Source organism: Mustela erminea, chromosome 13, assembly GCF_009829155.1.
Source record: "Mustela erminea isolate mMusErm1 chromosome 13, mMusErm1.Pri, whole genome shotgun sequence".
In the NCBI taxonomy this organism is placed as follows: Eukaryota; Metazoa; Chordata; class Mammalia; order Carnivora; family Mustelidae; genus Mustela; species Mustela erminea.
In genome coordinates, this window is record NC_045626.1 from 26497537 (window position 1) to 26514579 (window position 17043).

Consider the following 17043-nt stretch of genomic DNA (forward strand, 5'->3'; position numbering starts at 1 on the left):
TCTTAGAGGTGTGCAGAAATTAGGGGGTTTTGGTTTTGGGGAGGAGATCCTTATCACCATGGATGGTTTCTGTTCAGTGTTGAATTGCTTTCTTTTCCCTATCTCCTTAAGAAAAAATAAAATATTTTGATTACTCCAGTATATTCAGTTCCTTAGAAAGGGAAGAAAAAATCAACAGTAATGGCCTCGGTTATTAGTGCATTTGGACAGGAACTCCTGAACTTCTTCTGGGTGTTCAGAGCCCTGGGCATGAGGAATTCCAGAACAATGTGGCAGCAGGCCTTAAAGTAAAAATCATTTCTCTGGGCTTTTTCTCTTTTGAAAGGGCTGACTATGATGCAGTTTTTTAAATTGAAGTCCAGACTATAAAAATAAAACACTTTGTAAGTAAGAAATTGTTTAAGACTTAAGAACTTGAGTTATATAAAGCATTCCATTAGTATATGCAGGAGGACAGCTTAATATGCCAGTCTGAAAATCAGAATACAGAATTGAGTTGATTATCGGCCACTAAACGACTCTTACTTTTTAATCAATGGGGAGATTCTTTTATGGTCAAGGCAGCTCTTGCTACTCCAAATAAAAGCTTCCAGTGAGTAAGTCACATAAATATATTATTACTGATTTTTTTTATTTGATGTATAACATGCATGGCAGGGTATACAAATTGTGTCAGTATATGACTCAATGAAATTTTACACTTAGGTATACCTGTGTAACCCCCACTTTGGTCAAGGACCAGAACATCTTCAGGACCCTAGAAGGCTCCCTATCCCAGTCAACACTACGCCTTCCTTACAGTCACCACTATGATTGCTGTCAGTGTTGCCGATTCTTGATCTTCATATGAATGAAATCATATAATTGTAGCGTATTTGTCTGTTTTTGAGATTAATCAAGTTGTTGCATGTAGTAATACAGTGAGATTTTCCTTTGATATGTTTAATGATTTACTATCATTTTAATTCGGGCTTTTGGTAGTTTGTGTTTCTCAGGTTGACGGGTTTTAAATGTATTGAGTGTCAAGGCTTTGGTAGTCATCCAGTTTAATGGTTCTTAACCAGGGGCACTTTTGCTTCCCAGGGGACATTTGGTAATGTCTGGAGACATTTTTGGTTGTCACAACTGGGGAAGAGGCTGCTGCTGTCATCCAGTGGGGAGAGACCAGGGGCGCTGCTAAACGTCCTTTGCATATAGGATAGGCACCACAACAATGCATTTTCTAGCCCAGAATATCAGCTGTGCTGAGATTGAAAAAGCCCTGATTTGTTTCAGCCTCTTTGTTTGATAAGAAACCAAGGCCCACAAATATGAAGTGATTTGCTCTTAGCTATTTTAAGTAGCATGGTTCCCATACTTCTGTATTTATGAAGAATAATAATTGCCATTATTGTCAGACAAATATTGTCTGAAAAGGTTTGCATAGATCCTCTCTAGTCCTAGGAAGGTAAGCATTACTCCTCATGTCATATATCACGACCGAGACAGAAGGAGCTTCATCCATTAATTCAGTAAACATTTGGGGAGAAGTGCCAGCGTTTTTTTTGTTTGTGTTTTGGAAGTCAGAGATAACAGCGATAAGTGAAACTGATGGGCATAGTGGAAATTATATTCTGGTGAGGAAGACAGACCAATCACAGTTGAGTAAGGATGGTGAACTCTGGGAAGTGATACAAAGGGAAAAGGGTGATGAGAGAAGAGATCAGAGGCGAGGAAGAAGTCCACTTTACATGCGAAGGCTGGAAATGCTTCCTCGTTGTGCTGATGTTGAAGCTGAGACCTGACAAATGAGCAGAAGACAGCCGTGTGAAAATCATGGGGAGCTGTGTCAGGAGGTGTGGGCTGGAGCGCAAGAGAGTGGCATGGTTTTTAAGAAGTTGGAAGAGACTGCTGTATCTGGCACATGACCATCGACTGAGAAGGTGACTTAAGACTGGAGATGTAGGTTGCGGTGAGGACTTCGGGTTTTAGACTATTTGCAGTGAGAAGTTGTTGAGGGCTTCTGAGTAGGGGAGGGATGTGATCCCATCTGTACTTTTAAAACTCCCATATTGCCTGTACAATGGCTTGGAAGAATGGAGCAAGAATAGAAAGCAGGAAGGTTGGTTGGGAGACCGTTGCAGAAGTTCAGGAGAGGAGGAAGACAGTTTTGAGATATTTTAATTTTTGTTTTGGAATTGGAAATTACTGGATATGTTAATGAGTAAGGGTGAAGGGGGATGGGTGAAAGGGAGAGGTCAAGGATGGCTCCTAGGTGTCTGGTTTGAGGGCCTGGGTGAATATATTGGGATAGGAGAGATTGGGGCATGGTTTTGGGGGGAGCAGAAAGGAAGGGACTCCCTAGTTCGATGTTGGACATACAGGAAAGGTCTGACAATCATTTAAGCTGCCATGTGATTTCATTTCCATATGCTCCATCTTCCTTGGAAATGATGAAAAGTTGATTGTTTTCCTAGAAAAGTTATTTAGAAAGACAGTATAGTGCTTTTGGAAGAGGACTAGATTGGTTTTCAGATGTTCTCTGGGCTATAGTTCTCCTTGGTGGTGCAGTCGATCATGGCCAACATGTCTGGATGATCTCTTCATCCAGCGACAGGGCATGTTGGACCTGATGTTCCTTGAGGTCCCTTTCAGCAGTGGTTTGTAGCTGTAAATGGGAGCTCTCCCCTTAGCTTTCCTCTCACTGCTCTGCCTAAGGTTTCTGTGTTGTGGCCCTGCTTGGCTAGGGCATGTTACAGGTTTTTTACTTTGCCTACATGGGATTTGCAGCCAGAGATATTTGAATCAGGCCTTCTTTGTGCCTTTTCCCTCCCTTTATTTCTTGAACCTCAGTGGTTTTATAGTGAGATACAGACAGAAAATTGTCAGACTTCCTGCTAATGCGTTCTTTGTTATAACAAAAGCAACTGACCCTTTGCGGCCCTGTCTAGGAAGTGTAAAAATACTCCCAGTATTGGGGTGTCTATTTTTGATATTTTTAAAAATGTTCTATAAAAGATCTTCTAATCTGTGTTCTAGAACACGTTTATCTTTCAGTCCATCCTGAATATGGCTTGGCTCTTCAAAGATTCGGTAAAGCCCATGTTGTGCACAGAAGGAAGGTAGAAGCAGGAACCACTTCCCTGAGAGATGCCTATCCTCTCCAGCCTCATGGAGAACCTGTTCCCATTTAGAGAGATGTGGAGGAACCCGCAGTTTCAGCCCTTCCAGGGAAGGCACTAAAGTACTGCCTGGGAATTAAAGTACACACATCAATCAAGCTGATAAGTCTTATCCCCAGTTAATATATAATAAAATATTAACAAAGCTAAATCAAATGAGTTTTTAGTTTAGCTATATAAGTGGAAAGCAATTTTGAGGTCTGTTGCATAAAGAATTCCAGTTCCGTGGTAGAGTAGCAAATAAATGGGATTGGGGGTAGGGTGACAAGAAATGGGGCTAGATAAATCAACCAGTATTATCTCACTGTTACCAGCAGTGGTTCTTTAAGGCCAACATATTGACTTTATCAGGTTTCCTAACAGTTAGGATTTCAGGATCTGCTTTAAGAAGTTAATTTGTATGAATGTTAGTGAATACATTTGAAGGATCTATCCTGTGCTGTGAGCAATTCGTAGTAACTAACAATAAGGCCCTGTAATAGTCCACTGTTGGTTTTTACTTAATAAAATATTTAATCATAAATGTCTGAATTCTGCATCTCCCACAGGAAGGCATTTCTGTGCCCACTGACAAGAATAATTTAGCAGTTTCATAGTTGAGCGCTTAATTACTCATAATTGTGAAGGGTAAGATGTGATGAATTCCTCCTCGATGGACATACTAAATATTTTAACTAAGGAGATGACTTAAAGTAAATCAGGCCAGTGAGATCATTTATTACATTGGTTAAAAGCAGTTGAAGAAATCTATCCTGTCCCGAATTCCATTAGAGGAGAGTACGTGCGTGGCTATTTTCTGCCCTGTGACTGCGGGCGGCGCTGTTGGGGCGTGTGGCAGGTGTTTGGGGGTGGGGGTTAGCTCTCTGTGGAGTTTGGGTCTCAAACTCCAGTTACCCTTCCCCTCCGTCTCAGGGCATTTGTCCTATGTCAGGACAGAGGAAGGAACTTGACAGTATGGGCTTTCCCTTAAGCCTCACTGGTGTGTTCTTCAGGGAAGATGGCCTGAAGCAGTCAAAGGTAGGATGAAAAGGTAAACATACAAGAGAAAGTGTTTGTAAAATGGTCTTCTGAATTTCTGACTGAAGAAGAAACTCACATCTTGGAGTAGAAAAAGAGGAATGCAGGTATTTCCGGCGTTAGCGAGACCATCCGTGCAGCAACAGTTGTCTCGCGTTGGAAAAGGCTCCAGAGCCTCCTGCTTGCCATTAGGGAAGGCTGAAACAACCTGTCTCATTAAGTTAAGCTTCTTCCCTCGAGTGTCTTATTTAGCTTTACTTCTCTTCATTCTCTTTCCCTGGTGATTTGGGTAAAGTGTCTGAAACCGCTAAAGGTAAAAGGTTGAAGCAATCCCAAATTTAATAATCTATCACCTTTCTTTCACGTATCTGACTGTAATTCCCAGCAGTTCTTCGCGAATTCATTAGAAGACAGCAAGTCATTAAAAGTTAATAAGAAACTATTTGTTTCCGTGAGTGTGAATAAAACCACTTTGTGAGCCTGACATGCTTTTCCAGTTATAAAAGCCTTGCTTTCTTAGGCACTTTCCATTTTCTCTGTCTCCCTAGCTTACTCCTGGATGGGGCCCCTCTGATAGCAATCCACAAAGCCAGATATTACAAGAGGAAAGACGGCCTCGCCCTGGGGCCTGGACCATTCGTGACAGCTCTGGAGTATGCCACAGACACCAAAGCCACAGTCGTGGGAAAACCAGAGAAGACGTTCTTTTTGGAAGCATTGCGGGGCACTGGCTGTGAACCTGAGGAGGCCGTCATGATAGGAGATGTAAGTAGAGAAGCGCAGGAAATGGCCAGAGCTTACCGTCTGGCTAGAGCCAGCTTCGCCACACTGCTTTGAAACACAAAAAGACTCTTGTTGTGGTATCAGGTGGTAGTAAGTGGGTGCCTATAAACAGACTTGCCAATAGCTGGTTAGCGACACTTGTAAAGAACTGAAATTCTGATTACTTCTGACATTGTTCACGGTGTGGTGTATACAATCAAAAGACCATTAAATGCAAGTCAGTCAAATGCTTTATGTCTTTTTGAAGAAAACCTCTACACAGACTTAAGGTTTTTTGAATATTATGTATGTAGAGAGCAATGTGTACCTACAGAATTCTACCATTATTGACTTTTTTCCTAGTGTATGCTTTATGGAAGAATTTCCCAGTCAGTGTGCCACAAATAGCTACAGATATCGATTGCCTCGGCCCTCTGAGTGGTAGGGCTGGACCTGGACGATTGGAAGCTCTGGCCAGTGACCTCTGGCTGGGCGCATCTTGCCAGTTTTCCCCAGTGTCCTGGGGACAGGTCTACGTGTGCCGTGAGGGGGAAAGAGCTAGAAAGCACACCACCTTGTGTCAAGGAGAGGGGCAAGCATCATATTTCAATTTTAAGTCAGTACATTAGGCTGAAAGACCGTGGAGGTTGTCTGCTCCACACTTCATCATCTGATAGACTGGGATGCTGGAGCCCAGAGAGGTAAAGCTCCACGCCTGAATTCCCGCAGCTCAGTGGCCCAGCCAGAAGCAGAATGCAAGGCTCCGTACTTCCTCCAGAACGAACTACGGATCCCTTGCGTGGCTCACTTGTGATGGTACAGCCCGGTGCTCCTCATCTCCCGTCCACGTCCTTCCTTGCTCACCTGAACCCGAACACGATAATCACTGAACCTGAGGCTGCTTTGAGAAACCACCTCTTCGGTCACATCTTTTCCTCTTGGCAAATCTTTAACTGACTTTTCCAGGCAAATACATGTTTGAAGAAGTGGGGACGTCAGAATTCTTTATCCTGGGAGTTACCAGTATGGGGACAGGGTGGGAGGCGGGAAGGACATGTGATGGCAGCGTTCAGCTGCCTGGAGGGTTGCTTGTTACCCCAGAGACGGCAGGTTTTCCTTCCCTGCCCTCGTCCAGTGTTTCCCACCTCCCTTCTTCCTTCTCTCCCTCTCCCCCATCTCTGCTACTTCACTAGGGCAAGTTTAGATGCAATGGAAGGTTTCAAGTTAGACCTTGGATGAGGATTTTGATATTCTAAAACTCATCCCCAAGGTCTGTTGTTGAATAGTATCGATTTTTGAGGAAAAGACTCTTCTCCAGACATGGTCTGAATGAATCCTGTCTATAAAGTCCTATAAAGACGTAAGATGGCAGTGTTGATTTTCTTTTTTTTCTTTTTTGAGGGGTGGGGTGGGTGGTAAGGTACAGAGGGAAAGGGAGAAGGACAATCCTAAGCAAGTTTCACGCCCAGTAGAGCCTGATGGAAGGCTGGATCTCACAGCCCTGAGATCACAGCTGGGGCCGGAGTCAAGAGTTTGGATGCTTAACCAATCGAGCCACCCAGGGGGCCCCAAGGGTTGTTTTTCTTGATATTTCTTCGAGTCCTTGGATTTTTATTACCTGGTGTTTATCATCAGAGTCAACCAAGTGTATTCATCTCTATCTTGGGTAAGAATTGGGAAGAGGAGCTATCTACTCTAACTGACCTGTTATCCCCAAGTGTGAAGTGAATCTCAGAGAATCTCAGTATTCTGATTTGGCTTGATTCCACCTTCGAGGGACAACTGGCTGGAGAGTAAGGGTGGTGTGTTACAAGGGTAGCAGCAGAGCCATCTTCCAAAGGTTGTCCATTCATGGTCTACAGTTGGATCATTCACCTTCAGAGCTGCCAGATGAATAGGAGGCTTTTTCCCATGATCCGTTTTAAGAGGAGACGGATGTGCATGTGGAAAACACGAACTGTAGATGTGCTGTCTGTGCTTGGTCACTAGACTTACTACTCTGTTGTACACCTTACACTTCTTCAACACTTTCCTCTCCAAATGGCATGCTTCGTCAGTGGGTCCCATGTGGATTTACCCCCTTTTCTCTTGTATTTTTTTGAACTAAATGCTTTCTTTGTCCTTTTCTAGGATTGCAGGGATGATGTCGGCGGGGCTCAGAATGTCGGCATGCTGGGTATCTTAGTAAAAACTGGTATGTATCTTCTGCATAAGCCTCCTCTCAAATAGGATGGTAAAACACACAGTTGCTTAAAGAACAGTCTTTGCAGAAACGACAAAGCCCACTGGGCACTTTAATTCTCTTTCTGCCTCAAAGCAAAAATAAAAGGAGCTCAAGATCTCAGGGAAAGACATTGTGGGAGGGCCATGCTACATAAAAATTGAAAGATCAGAGAGAATTCAGAGGTTATTTTAAAACTTACCCAGAGATAACTGTGCTGGTTGACCATTACTATTTATATGGTTTTCTTGATACACAAATCAGCACATTGGAATGGATCAAAGTTGACTGATTTGGGGATGTTCTATAAAAGTATCTTTTTTTTTTTTTTTTTTGATGCCAGCAAAAGATGATAAAGATGATAAAGTTGGTCTCCTTAGAAACTTGTGGGCTTTCTGTTAACACTTGTATTTTTTTTTTTTTTTAATCACACAAAGAACTTTTACTTACTGTTTTAGGAATTGTTTCCTATACCCAAAGTAGGTATACTCTTTGTGGCCCTTCAGAATAAACTTAAGACAGGAACTTCCTGGGGAGGATTCAACTAATACGGTATTATGACAACAGAGGACCCAGTAGTGTGCTGGGTCCTGGCCTCAGTCCACAGTGAGTGGACTTCATAGAGTGCCCAGGTTCATAGAATGCTGGCGGAACCATTTAAGAGGCTGTTCCTAAGAAGGAAGATTTAAACAAAGTCTCAGAAGAGCCACAGCATGGACATTTTTTAGAAAAAGTACATTTACTCCCAACTGACATATATTCAAGAAAATGTGGTTGCATAAAAGCTATTTTAAATTTAAAAGTAGAAACTGGAAAGCATAGCTACAGCTAGCATTGAAGAAGTAGCATTTGGCAAGGCCCTGTGTGAATGGAGTACAGGCTGTGCCAGGATTCTGGAGGGAGTCCTGCAAGCCTTGCAGATAGGGACTCATGTTTCCAGAGCGAACAGGGTGTTTGTTTATACTTCTCAAAATGCTCAGCAGCCTCCTGCGAACATGACTGCCCTTTGATGTAAGCAAAAAAGAGGAAGTACCAAGAAAGAAAAAGTCCAGAAAAGTCATCGCACTCATGGTCCCTCCCTGTATGCTAATTTTCAAGTTCCTGCCATTCACTGTTTTATTTCCTGGTCACTGAGGAACTCTCCAGATAACTATTTCTTTTTTTTTTTTTTTTTTAAAGATTTTATTTATTTATTTATTTGACAGAGAGAAATCACAAGTAAATGGAGAGGCAGGCAGAGAGAGACAGAGGGAAGCAGGCTCCCCGCTGAGCAGAGAGCCCGATGCGGGACTCGATCCCAGCACCCTGAGATCATGACCTGAGCCGAAGGCAGCGGCTTAACCCACTGAGCCACCCAGGCGCCCCTCCAGATAACTATTTCTCCTCTTGTCTGTTACCCCTATGAACATTTTCTCTCCTCAATTCACATCATTAAGGATTTATACTAAGTATGAAAACCCCCTATGCCAGTGTCTTGTGGGCCCTGCTTCCTCTGTCTTGGCTGGCTTCTGTTGGTTGTCCCTTCTTTCCTGACTGGCAGTTGGTTGTGGTCAGCCTGTCACGGAGCCATCTAGTTGGTCTTAGAGAAGCCAGCAGCATAACACAACCGAATTGAAAACGTATAGCCAGTAAACAGCAAGTCCAGTGCAGGGAAACAGGCCCATTTGTACTGTTCATGTCTGGTCAGAAACAAGCCCAAGTAAGCCCACTGTTCTAAAAGCACACAAAATGGCTGGCTCTGTTGGTGAATTTGAAATCCATGCATTTGCACAAGTACTAGGCTCCCCAGTGTTGAAAATGATCACAAAGGTGTTAATCTGTCTCATAATAACTGCTTCTTGTGGATGGTCTTGAGCAATTCTGTTTCTCAGTGAGTGGCACCTGGTGGAAGCTCAGTGTGCATTTGCCCAACGATGTTATTAAAGATTTGTGACTAGTCCTGCCCAGAATGTATTTGCTTAGCATGTAAAACAGTCACCTAGAAAAGGTGGGGTCATTCTTGATCTGATATTCTCAAAATGGCTTCCTGTACTCCTCCAGGAATTCGTCATCCCGGAGAGCATAGACTGCCACAGTGAGTGAGGCAGGCGTGCGTGCTGGTGTCCTGCTTCGTTCACGCAGCCCACATCAGTGAGCCCCTGCTGCGGGCCAGCCGCCATTTGAGGTGCTGGAGCTACCACCCACGTCTGTAAGCCACTGTGTCGGTGTGGACTTTGTAGAAGCCCCCACTTGCACGGCCAGATGGCAAGAGCATTCTGCAAGCCCTTAACTCCGTGGCTAAGAAACTTGACTTTCACATATGTGCCCTTAGGCCACTGGATCCGGGAAGTAGGTGGTATGGTAGAGGAGTAGTCAGTGACTTCTGTTTGAGACCAAGTAGAGATGTGGCAAGAGTTTGTACTTAGTGGAATTTAAGGGTGAGGAAGAACTAGCAGCAGAGGTTTCTGTGTGGCTCCTACCGTGGACAGGTGCCTGGATGAGGTGAATGAGGCTGGTGTTTGTTTGCTTTGTGCATTTGATGCTGGCTCGGGTCCTATAGGGACTTCACAGTCAGTAAGACAAAGCAGAAAATATTTTCGCCACAGCGCAGAGGTGTGGAGCAGGATTTTCAGGCTTTCTGTTTGTTGAGCAAAGCCTCATAAAGGGTAGTGAATGGAGAATGGCGGGAACTGTAGGAAATGGTGGGTCTGTTGTTAGGGGAGCTGGATTCAGGCAGACAGTGCTGGAGAATGCAGAGGGTTAAATGGGAGAGATCAAAGGAAAAGGGATGAGAGAGCAAAGAGAAGGGGAAAGTGCAGAGGTAGCCCCAGTGGCTCCAGGGCACTTGGCCTTGTTCCCCAGGGCCACCGCTGAAGCAGTGTTCAGTGAAGCAGTGTTCCGGCTTCCTCCTCCCTCCCTCCGCCCATCTTCCCTCCCTCCTCCCTCACTTCCTTCTTTGCGTTAGTGGAGTGCTCACCTCTGTTAGTCATTGTGTGGTGCTGGGAATGAACACATTGGGGAAGATAACAGAGATGGTCCCTACTCTGAGAGAACTCACAGTCTTAGGTGAGAGACCTTAAGCAAATAAATACATGAATTGCCACGCATTATAAATGTGGAGGCAAAGAGCAGGGTGCTAGGGGAAAGGCAGGGAGGAGAAGTAACCGGAATGGGAATATGAAATTCGACCCGAAGCGTGCGGGAGGTGATGAGTGGGGTGAGAAGACTGTTGCCAGCAAAGGGGACAGCAGGTGTGAAGGTCATCAAAGAGCCAGGTACCGTCTAGGACTGCGGTCTTGTGAAGGTAGCACGTGCTGAGGTTGGAGGGCTGCTGGGCCACATGACAAAGGGCAGTGGTAAGGATTTGGGTTCTTTCTGAAGGGCCTTGGGACCCATTAAGGGTGTTTAAATAGGGACCATGCATCATCCGACTTAAACATTTGTAAAGCTGCCCGTGACTACTGTGTGGAAGGGTTCCTCTCTGTGCTAGGGTCTTCGGTTATGTGTCCCACATTCCAGAGCCCAGGGAGACTGCGGCAGTGCACTTGCTGGGCGCGCCGTCCTAATGAGCCAGGCCTGTGTGCCTTCGTCTCTTTCTGTCCCCACCCCTGGGTGCTCTCAGGGTCCCTGGGTGGCAGCACATGCTGTCTCCAGTCTCTCTTGGGAGCTGATAAGTCTTCCTCCCTGTCCTGGCTTCCACTGAAAAGCATTGCTTCAGTCTCCATTCCTATCTTTAGGGCTGGTGGGGAGGAAAGTGATTTCCCCAGCTGTGGAGATCTGAAGGAAACCTTAGCGGCCAGGTGTCGTGGCCCCTGCGACTGTCCATTATGAAGGACCGGAGTCCTGGGGGAAGATGCTGGACGTGATACTGCTTTGAACTGCCTCATCGCAGCCAAAAGCTCCACTAAGAGATGTTTTGGGAGATAGGGAGCCCCTGGTTCTCCAGTACTCGCCAGGGTGTTTCGGAGGTGGCCCCGGTGCTCACGGGACGTGATGAATGTGGCTTTCTAGCAGTAGCCTTTGTTCACTGGCTCTCCTTTCATTTCAGGGAAATACCGAGCAGCAGATGAAGAAAAAATTAATCCGCCTCCTTACTTAACTTGCGAGAGCTTCCCTCATGCCGTGGACCACATTCTGCAGCATCTCCTGTGATCCTTTACATCAGTCAGAAGCAGCCGGAGACGCAGCTGTTCGTTGTCCGGAACGAATCCCTCCCCGTGTCGGTGCCAGCCCAGACCGGCGCGGAGCAGTGCTCCTCTGTTGTGCAGTAATTAGGAAGAAAGGTATCGAATCGCAGGCAGCCACTATGCCTTGTGTATCCCTTTTGTTTTATTTTGTAAAAGAAGATGAGACCCAGAGAAAGGGAAAGCTGAGATTTTATGCCATTCCTCTTAAAATATTCATCAGGCCGGCAGGGCTGGGAGGGAGAGCCTCCTGTGGGCATCACGTTCTCTGCTGCCTCCTCGCTGGTCTGCCGGGAGGGGGGAGTGTTCCGAGTGTGAAGGAGATTGAATGGCATTTTTTTTAAATTATAAAATAATGTGTTGGAAAGTACATTTTGGCTGTAGTTTTAATATTGAGTTAAACTGTGAAATCCGTCAGAAGTGCCAAGTGGAGTACAAGTCAGAAGCGGCAAAATAAATTGTCCTTTAGCCCAAGTGATCAAGTGAATTTGCCTTAACGGATGTTGAAAACTAGATTATCTACCGTATTATTCCCAGCACGGGTGACTTCTTTTTCTCTTCATTAGCCAGAGATGACTAATTTAAATTTAGAACCTGATTTTAATTTAAAATAATATTTCCATTAATAACCTATTCATTGCAGATGCCTATTATACTGTGTAACAGTTGTTTTGGAAATTTTATGTAAAATTAAAACTATCAGTATTTTACAGATGTTTTAATTAGACATTGTTATTAACAGGAACAGTGCAGAAACTAAAATCAAGCCTTTAATGTCTTATAGACCATGCATTTTTGAAGTTAGTGTCCACCAGGGTCCTATTAACTGTACATTTGCAAGATTTCATTATTTTTGCCTCTGACACTATGGGAAAAATCTTTCAGAAGCTATTGGGACAGATTCAAGCTTTTATGTACTTGGTTACTACAGCTGTAAAATGAAATCTCGTCTTGTAGCCTGGATTATTCTTCTCATGTTAAACCCACCAAAATGAAGGGGCCTAAGTAGGTAATGATTTTCCTCGTGCATTTGCATACTGTGATCATCCTGGGCCTTTGCAATTGTTTTACAGGGCTCTTGGGCATTGAATTATTAGCATGTAATTGTATATCATTGTAGTGTTCACCTTATTGAAGCACGCGCTGATGTTAATGAGCTTCGGGCTTTGATGCTTGTTTAGAGATCAGCTTGGTCTTAGATGGCAGGGTGCAGAGCTAAATAAATGGCAGCCCTCTCTCCTTCTGGTGGTTTGGTGATCACTCGGTTCTTGTTTTTGCAGATGCCCTGACTTAGTACTTAACACAGCCTCGAGTGCAAAAGATAGCATGATAGGACGGCCACCACCGATCGGAGCCACAAGTGGAATGGCCAGGAGCATGGGTTTGGGGGCCTCGCCAGCAGTTAACTAGCTCTGTAGTTATCTGTGTAAAATGGAGACCGTGACGGCACCCACCATGCAGGCTTGTCATGAGGGTTAAATGTGTGACCAGCATAGTAAGTGCGGAGAGTAGAATTGGCCAAATGCTGAGGACCACATTCTGCAGCATCTTCGAAGCACATTGTGTCTTCGGCGCCAATGAGGAGGCAGACGTAGTGCCACTGTCCACACTAAATAATCTGATAAATCTTGATAGAACTCATCTCCACAGTCAGTTCACTGGGGGAGGTCTTCCCGATTAAGAAAAGGAGATGCTACTCCATTGCACGCAGAGGCATGGTCAGCCGGGCGTGCGGCTGGAGCGTGCTGCCTGACGCTGACAGCTGCGCTCCATGCGCCCAGGACCGGGTACCTGGCCGCCTGGCCCAGGGATGCCTTGGCTCAAGCACCACTGAGTAGCGTTTGCTGGTTGCTACGTGCTAAGTGCCACGCTAGGAAATAATCGAGCGTGTAAGGAAAGGATTTTGCCCTGAGGACCCTCACTAGTGGAGGAGCTAGGGAGAGTGTACAAGCTGCTCTTAACACTCCAGGGCCTGCTCTGTGATGTCCGCCTGACTGCAGGTGGAGCGAGCACTTGTTAGATGACGCCTTGGTCCCCACATGTCCCTTCTCCCCCAAGACAGGACCGTGGCCTCGGTCCCCATGTGTCCCTTCTCTCCGAACACAGGACTGTGGCCTCGGTCCTTACGTGTCCCTTCTCCCCCAACACAGGACTGTGGCTCATTCTTTTTTATATCTCCTGCAACAAAGATAGTTGGTTACTCAGATGGTTCTCAAACCAATACAAACCAGCTGTAAATACTATAGGAATTTACTGTCAGAAGGTAGAACTGGGAGTAGGGAGAAGACTGGTTACCCATAGGTGAGGCCCCATTAGACACTCAGAAATAACAGATCTGATGCTTTAGAGACAGGTTAGAGCTAAAGCAAAGAAGTAGACGTCACTGATGTGTCAGGAGTCAAACGGGCAGGAAAAGGTTAAGACCACGTGAGCATAAGGTCCCGGGCCAAGAGACGTGGCTTCTTTCCTGCATATTAGTTCAGCCGTATTGGGCCATTAAAATCTTTGTTTCTTGTTTTATGTCTTTAACAAGCATTATATAGGGCTTGTTAATTGACCTGTCCACAGTGAGGTTCATGAGGATAAATGAAAATCTGGTTTTAGATCCAGGTTACTATAAACATTCCCAGCATAGCTGGTTGGTCTGCCATGGGCCTCATGGAGGAGGTTTAATAAGTGAAGTCCCCAAAAGACTTCATTTTTCCAGCCATCCCATTAAAGGGCTTTCTTCCAGTGGTATGACCTTGAGGGCAGTGTTTGTATCAGTTTTACTATAATCCTCTCCTAGGCCCAGAAAAGGAAACAAGTGCCATTTTGGGACTAGAAAAGGCAGTAAGGAACACTAGAAAGAAGATTACTGAGCATCTGCCAGAAGCCAGGTGTGTGCTGGGTGTGGAAGAAGGCGCAACCCAGTCCAGTGGTAGAGACCGATGGCTGCCCCATTGCTTCACTCTTCTCCCTCCAAAACTGGCTCGTTTTGCTCTAGCTGTTCTACCTACCATTCTGCATCTGTTGGAGCTGATCGGGGCCATTGAGCACTCGTAGCCATGGATGTCAGAAACTCCTTGGAAGGGTAGTGTCATCACCTCACTCTCAACCCCACGTTTAAAAAGTACTGTACCACGTTGGACCGGGAAGTCAAAAACACACCTGTATGTGTTGTGTTCATCTGGTTTGAGATCAGTGGTGGTTCACGTAGGATGAAACTGAAATCCTTGGGCGTCTACAGTAAGGAATTTTTTAAAGTGCACTAGTCTCTTTCACCGAAACACTTTGCCAGAACAGCAGAATCCCTTTCTCATATCAGTGGTTGCTTGCGTAAAGCCACTTTTGTGTTACCAGGTTCCTTTGATGTAGTCCCAAAAACTTTCCTTTGGCATAAATGCATAGGACCTTGGCTGACTTGGTCATGCCAGCCGTCAGGGCTGACTACCCCACAGCATGCTGCTCTCTTTAAGGGACAACCAGAACAAGACACCAGAACACCAGAAATCATTTATCATTTAAGTTATGTATGTGTTAAAATCCAGCAATTTTGAGTATCTTACTCTTTTCAGTGCCTACCTTCACATCCTACCCGTCTCAACTCGTTTGTTTCACCAGCTAGTGTGCCCGAGAAAACCAAATTACGAAACACCAACTATGGGTAAAGTAAAAGGTGTGTCGTGTAAGTGCTCTCAGAGAAGAGGTCGAGTGCAGTGAACTAAGTGCTTCGGAACAGTCATCACAGCTTCTTGCGTGGGAAGCAGACTCAGCACTCCATTGTAAAGAATGTTGGCTTCATTCACTGGCAGTGATAGAAGTACCACAGCCCTGCGGCTAACGTTTTGGGCACAAGACGATAAGACGTACCCACAACTGTGTGACACAACAGCTGTATGGCTCCATGAAGGACGAGAAACGAGGGAGGGCCTTATTTTGGATAAGTAGAGTCCAGTCCAGTGGGTACGTAGAAGTCCACCAGGCTTTTGATGATGACCTGAATGAAATGCAGGGACAGGCCACGAATCCTAACGTAGATACTTAGCCTTAGTGGCCAATATCTGGGTATCAGGAGATCTCAAATGCAGACATCAGTTACTACAGATTTTCCTAGGAAGACTGGAAGATCGGCAGTGTTGGGTCCCAGTGTCTAAGCTGTAGGAGCTGCACCACTGCTGTGTCGTTCAGGTAGTCTCACCCTCCATCGTAGCCCCTCCTCTTCCTTGTCTTACACCCAGCTTACTTACCCGTGTGTTCTGTGTTCCTACAGGCATTGTGACTTCCGCTTTAGGACAAAGTGTACCGCATGTTGGATGAAGTTACATTTCTCTCTGAAAATAGGCCAGGTTCCTATAGCCCTGTAAACTTAGATGTACTTCTGATCTACTTTTTAAATAATAGAGGCTCTAAACATAAACTAATCATATGTCTTGGTTGGTCTCTCTTTCTCAGAGCCCCACTAAAATCAAAGTAAAGGGATAAAGAAGTTATAAACTCACAAGGAGAGCCCACCAGAGGACAGATGGGCACAAGTGGATGAGAGGGTACAATAGTTTGAAGGATGGAACGTGGATAGGTTGTTGATAACAAAAATCCATGCAAAGAAAGACAAAACTCATCCTGTAGAAACTCAAGATTGAAGTCTTGGAGACTAGGTAGAGAGAAGGTGAGGTGTGAGGTAGGATTGAGATTCGAAGCTGGTAAACAAAATGGTTGGAGTCCCAGGAACATGGAAGTGAAGGCCTTGGGGACAATGGGTGTGGTAGTGAGCCAGGATGAGCTACAGGGCTGCAGATGGGGGCTAGGTACATCTCTGCTTATTCTATGAGGGCTCTTGGTTCCTTTCTCCTTAAAACACCAGGACCAGAGGATATGGGAATGCAATTGACAGTCTATCTGATATTGGCAAGGCACTTATTAATTCCTGGGAAGACAAAACCAACATATAAAGGAATTGTAATTTTGATTCACTAGGGGCTCTGCATGAACAGTACACGTTCCCATAGAAATACCGATTATTGGGGCGCCTGGGTGGCTCAGTGGGTTAGGCCTCTGCCTTCGGCTCAGGTCTTGGTCTCAGGGTCCTGGGATCGAGCCCCACATCGGGCTCTTTGCTCAGTGGGGAGCCTGCTTCCTCCTCTATCTCTCTCTGTCTGCCTCTCTGCCTACTTGTGATCTCTCTGTCAGATAAATAAATTAAATCTTTTTTAAAAAATACCGATTATTGAGTAAACCTAAAATAACTATTTGGCGATGATGGGAACACAGCAGAGGGATGAAAGAGCTGCATTTCATTTCATCCAAAGCAGGAAGTCATTAGATAGTGTATAAAATGTATAAAGGAGTCCATGAAATACAGCATGACTCACAAACATACTTGAATTATTATTTAGAGACATATTTTCCAAGGGAAAGAGGAGGATTGAATATGCAATTGAAGTAGACGGAAGTATTACGAAGATGAACTTGGAGATTCTCAGGAGGAATGGAGGAAGGATGTGGGGGTGTGTCAGGTACATAGTCAGCTGTGTGTGGGGTTGTGTGTATTTGCCGTGAGGGATGGCAAAACCACGCTTACGCTGACTAGAGTAAGTAAAGAGCAGTAAGCTAAAAGGGGCCAAACATTGTCACAAAGCCTTTATCCATTGGGGCTGTCTCCTTTTGCCCCTTTACCTGTTCACTTTCAAGTACACACACATACCTACTTCTAATCACAACAAGTTAGCAACAACAATTG

At 45.1% G+C, this 17043-nt stretch overlaps 1 protein-coding gene across 7 annotated transcripts in view; it reads left to right on the forward strand.

The window, feature by feature from the left end:
- Nucleotides 1-12572, forward strand: part of HDHD2 (haloacid dehalogenase like hydrolase domain containing 2) — a 34415-nt gene extending 21843 nt beyond the window's left edge. For all 7 annotated transcript variants that reach the window (XM_032309863.1, XM_032309862.1, XM_032309865.1 and 4 more), the window contains 3 exons: nt 4727-4943; nt 7071-7134; nt 11189-12572. In XM_032309863.1, coding sequence (XP_032165754.1) covers nt 4727-4943; nt 7071-7134; nt 11189-11292 — 385 coding nt within the window. In that variant the 3' untranslated portion in view covers nt 11293-12572. The remainder of the gene's footprint in view (nt 1-4726; nt 4944-7070; nt 7135-11188) is intronic.
- The last annotated feature ends 4471 nt before the right edge of the window (nt 12573-17043 follow it).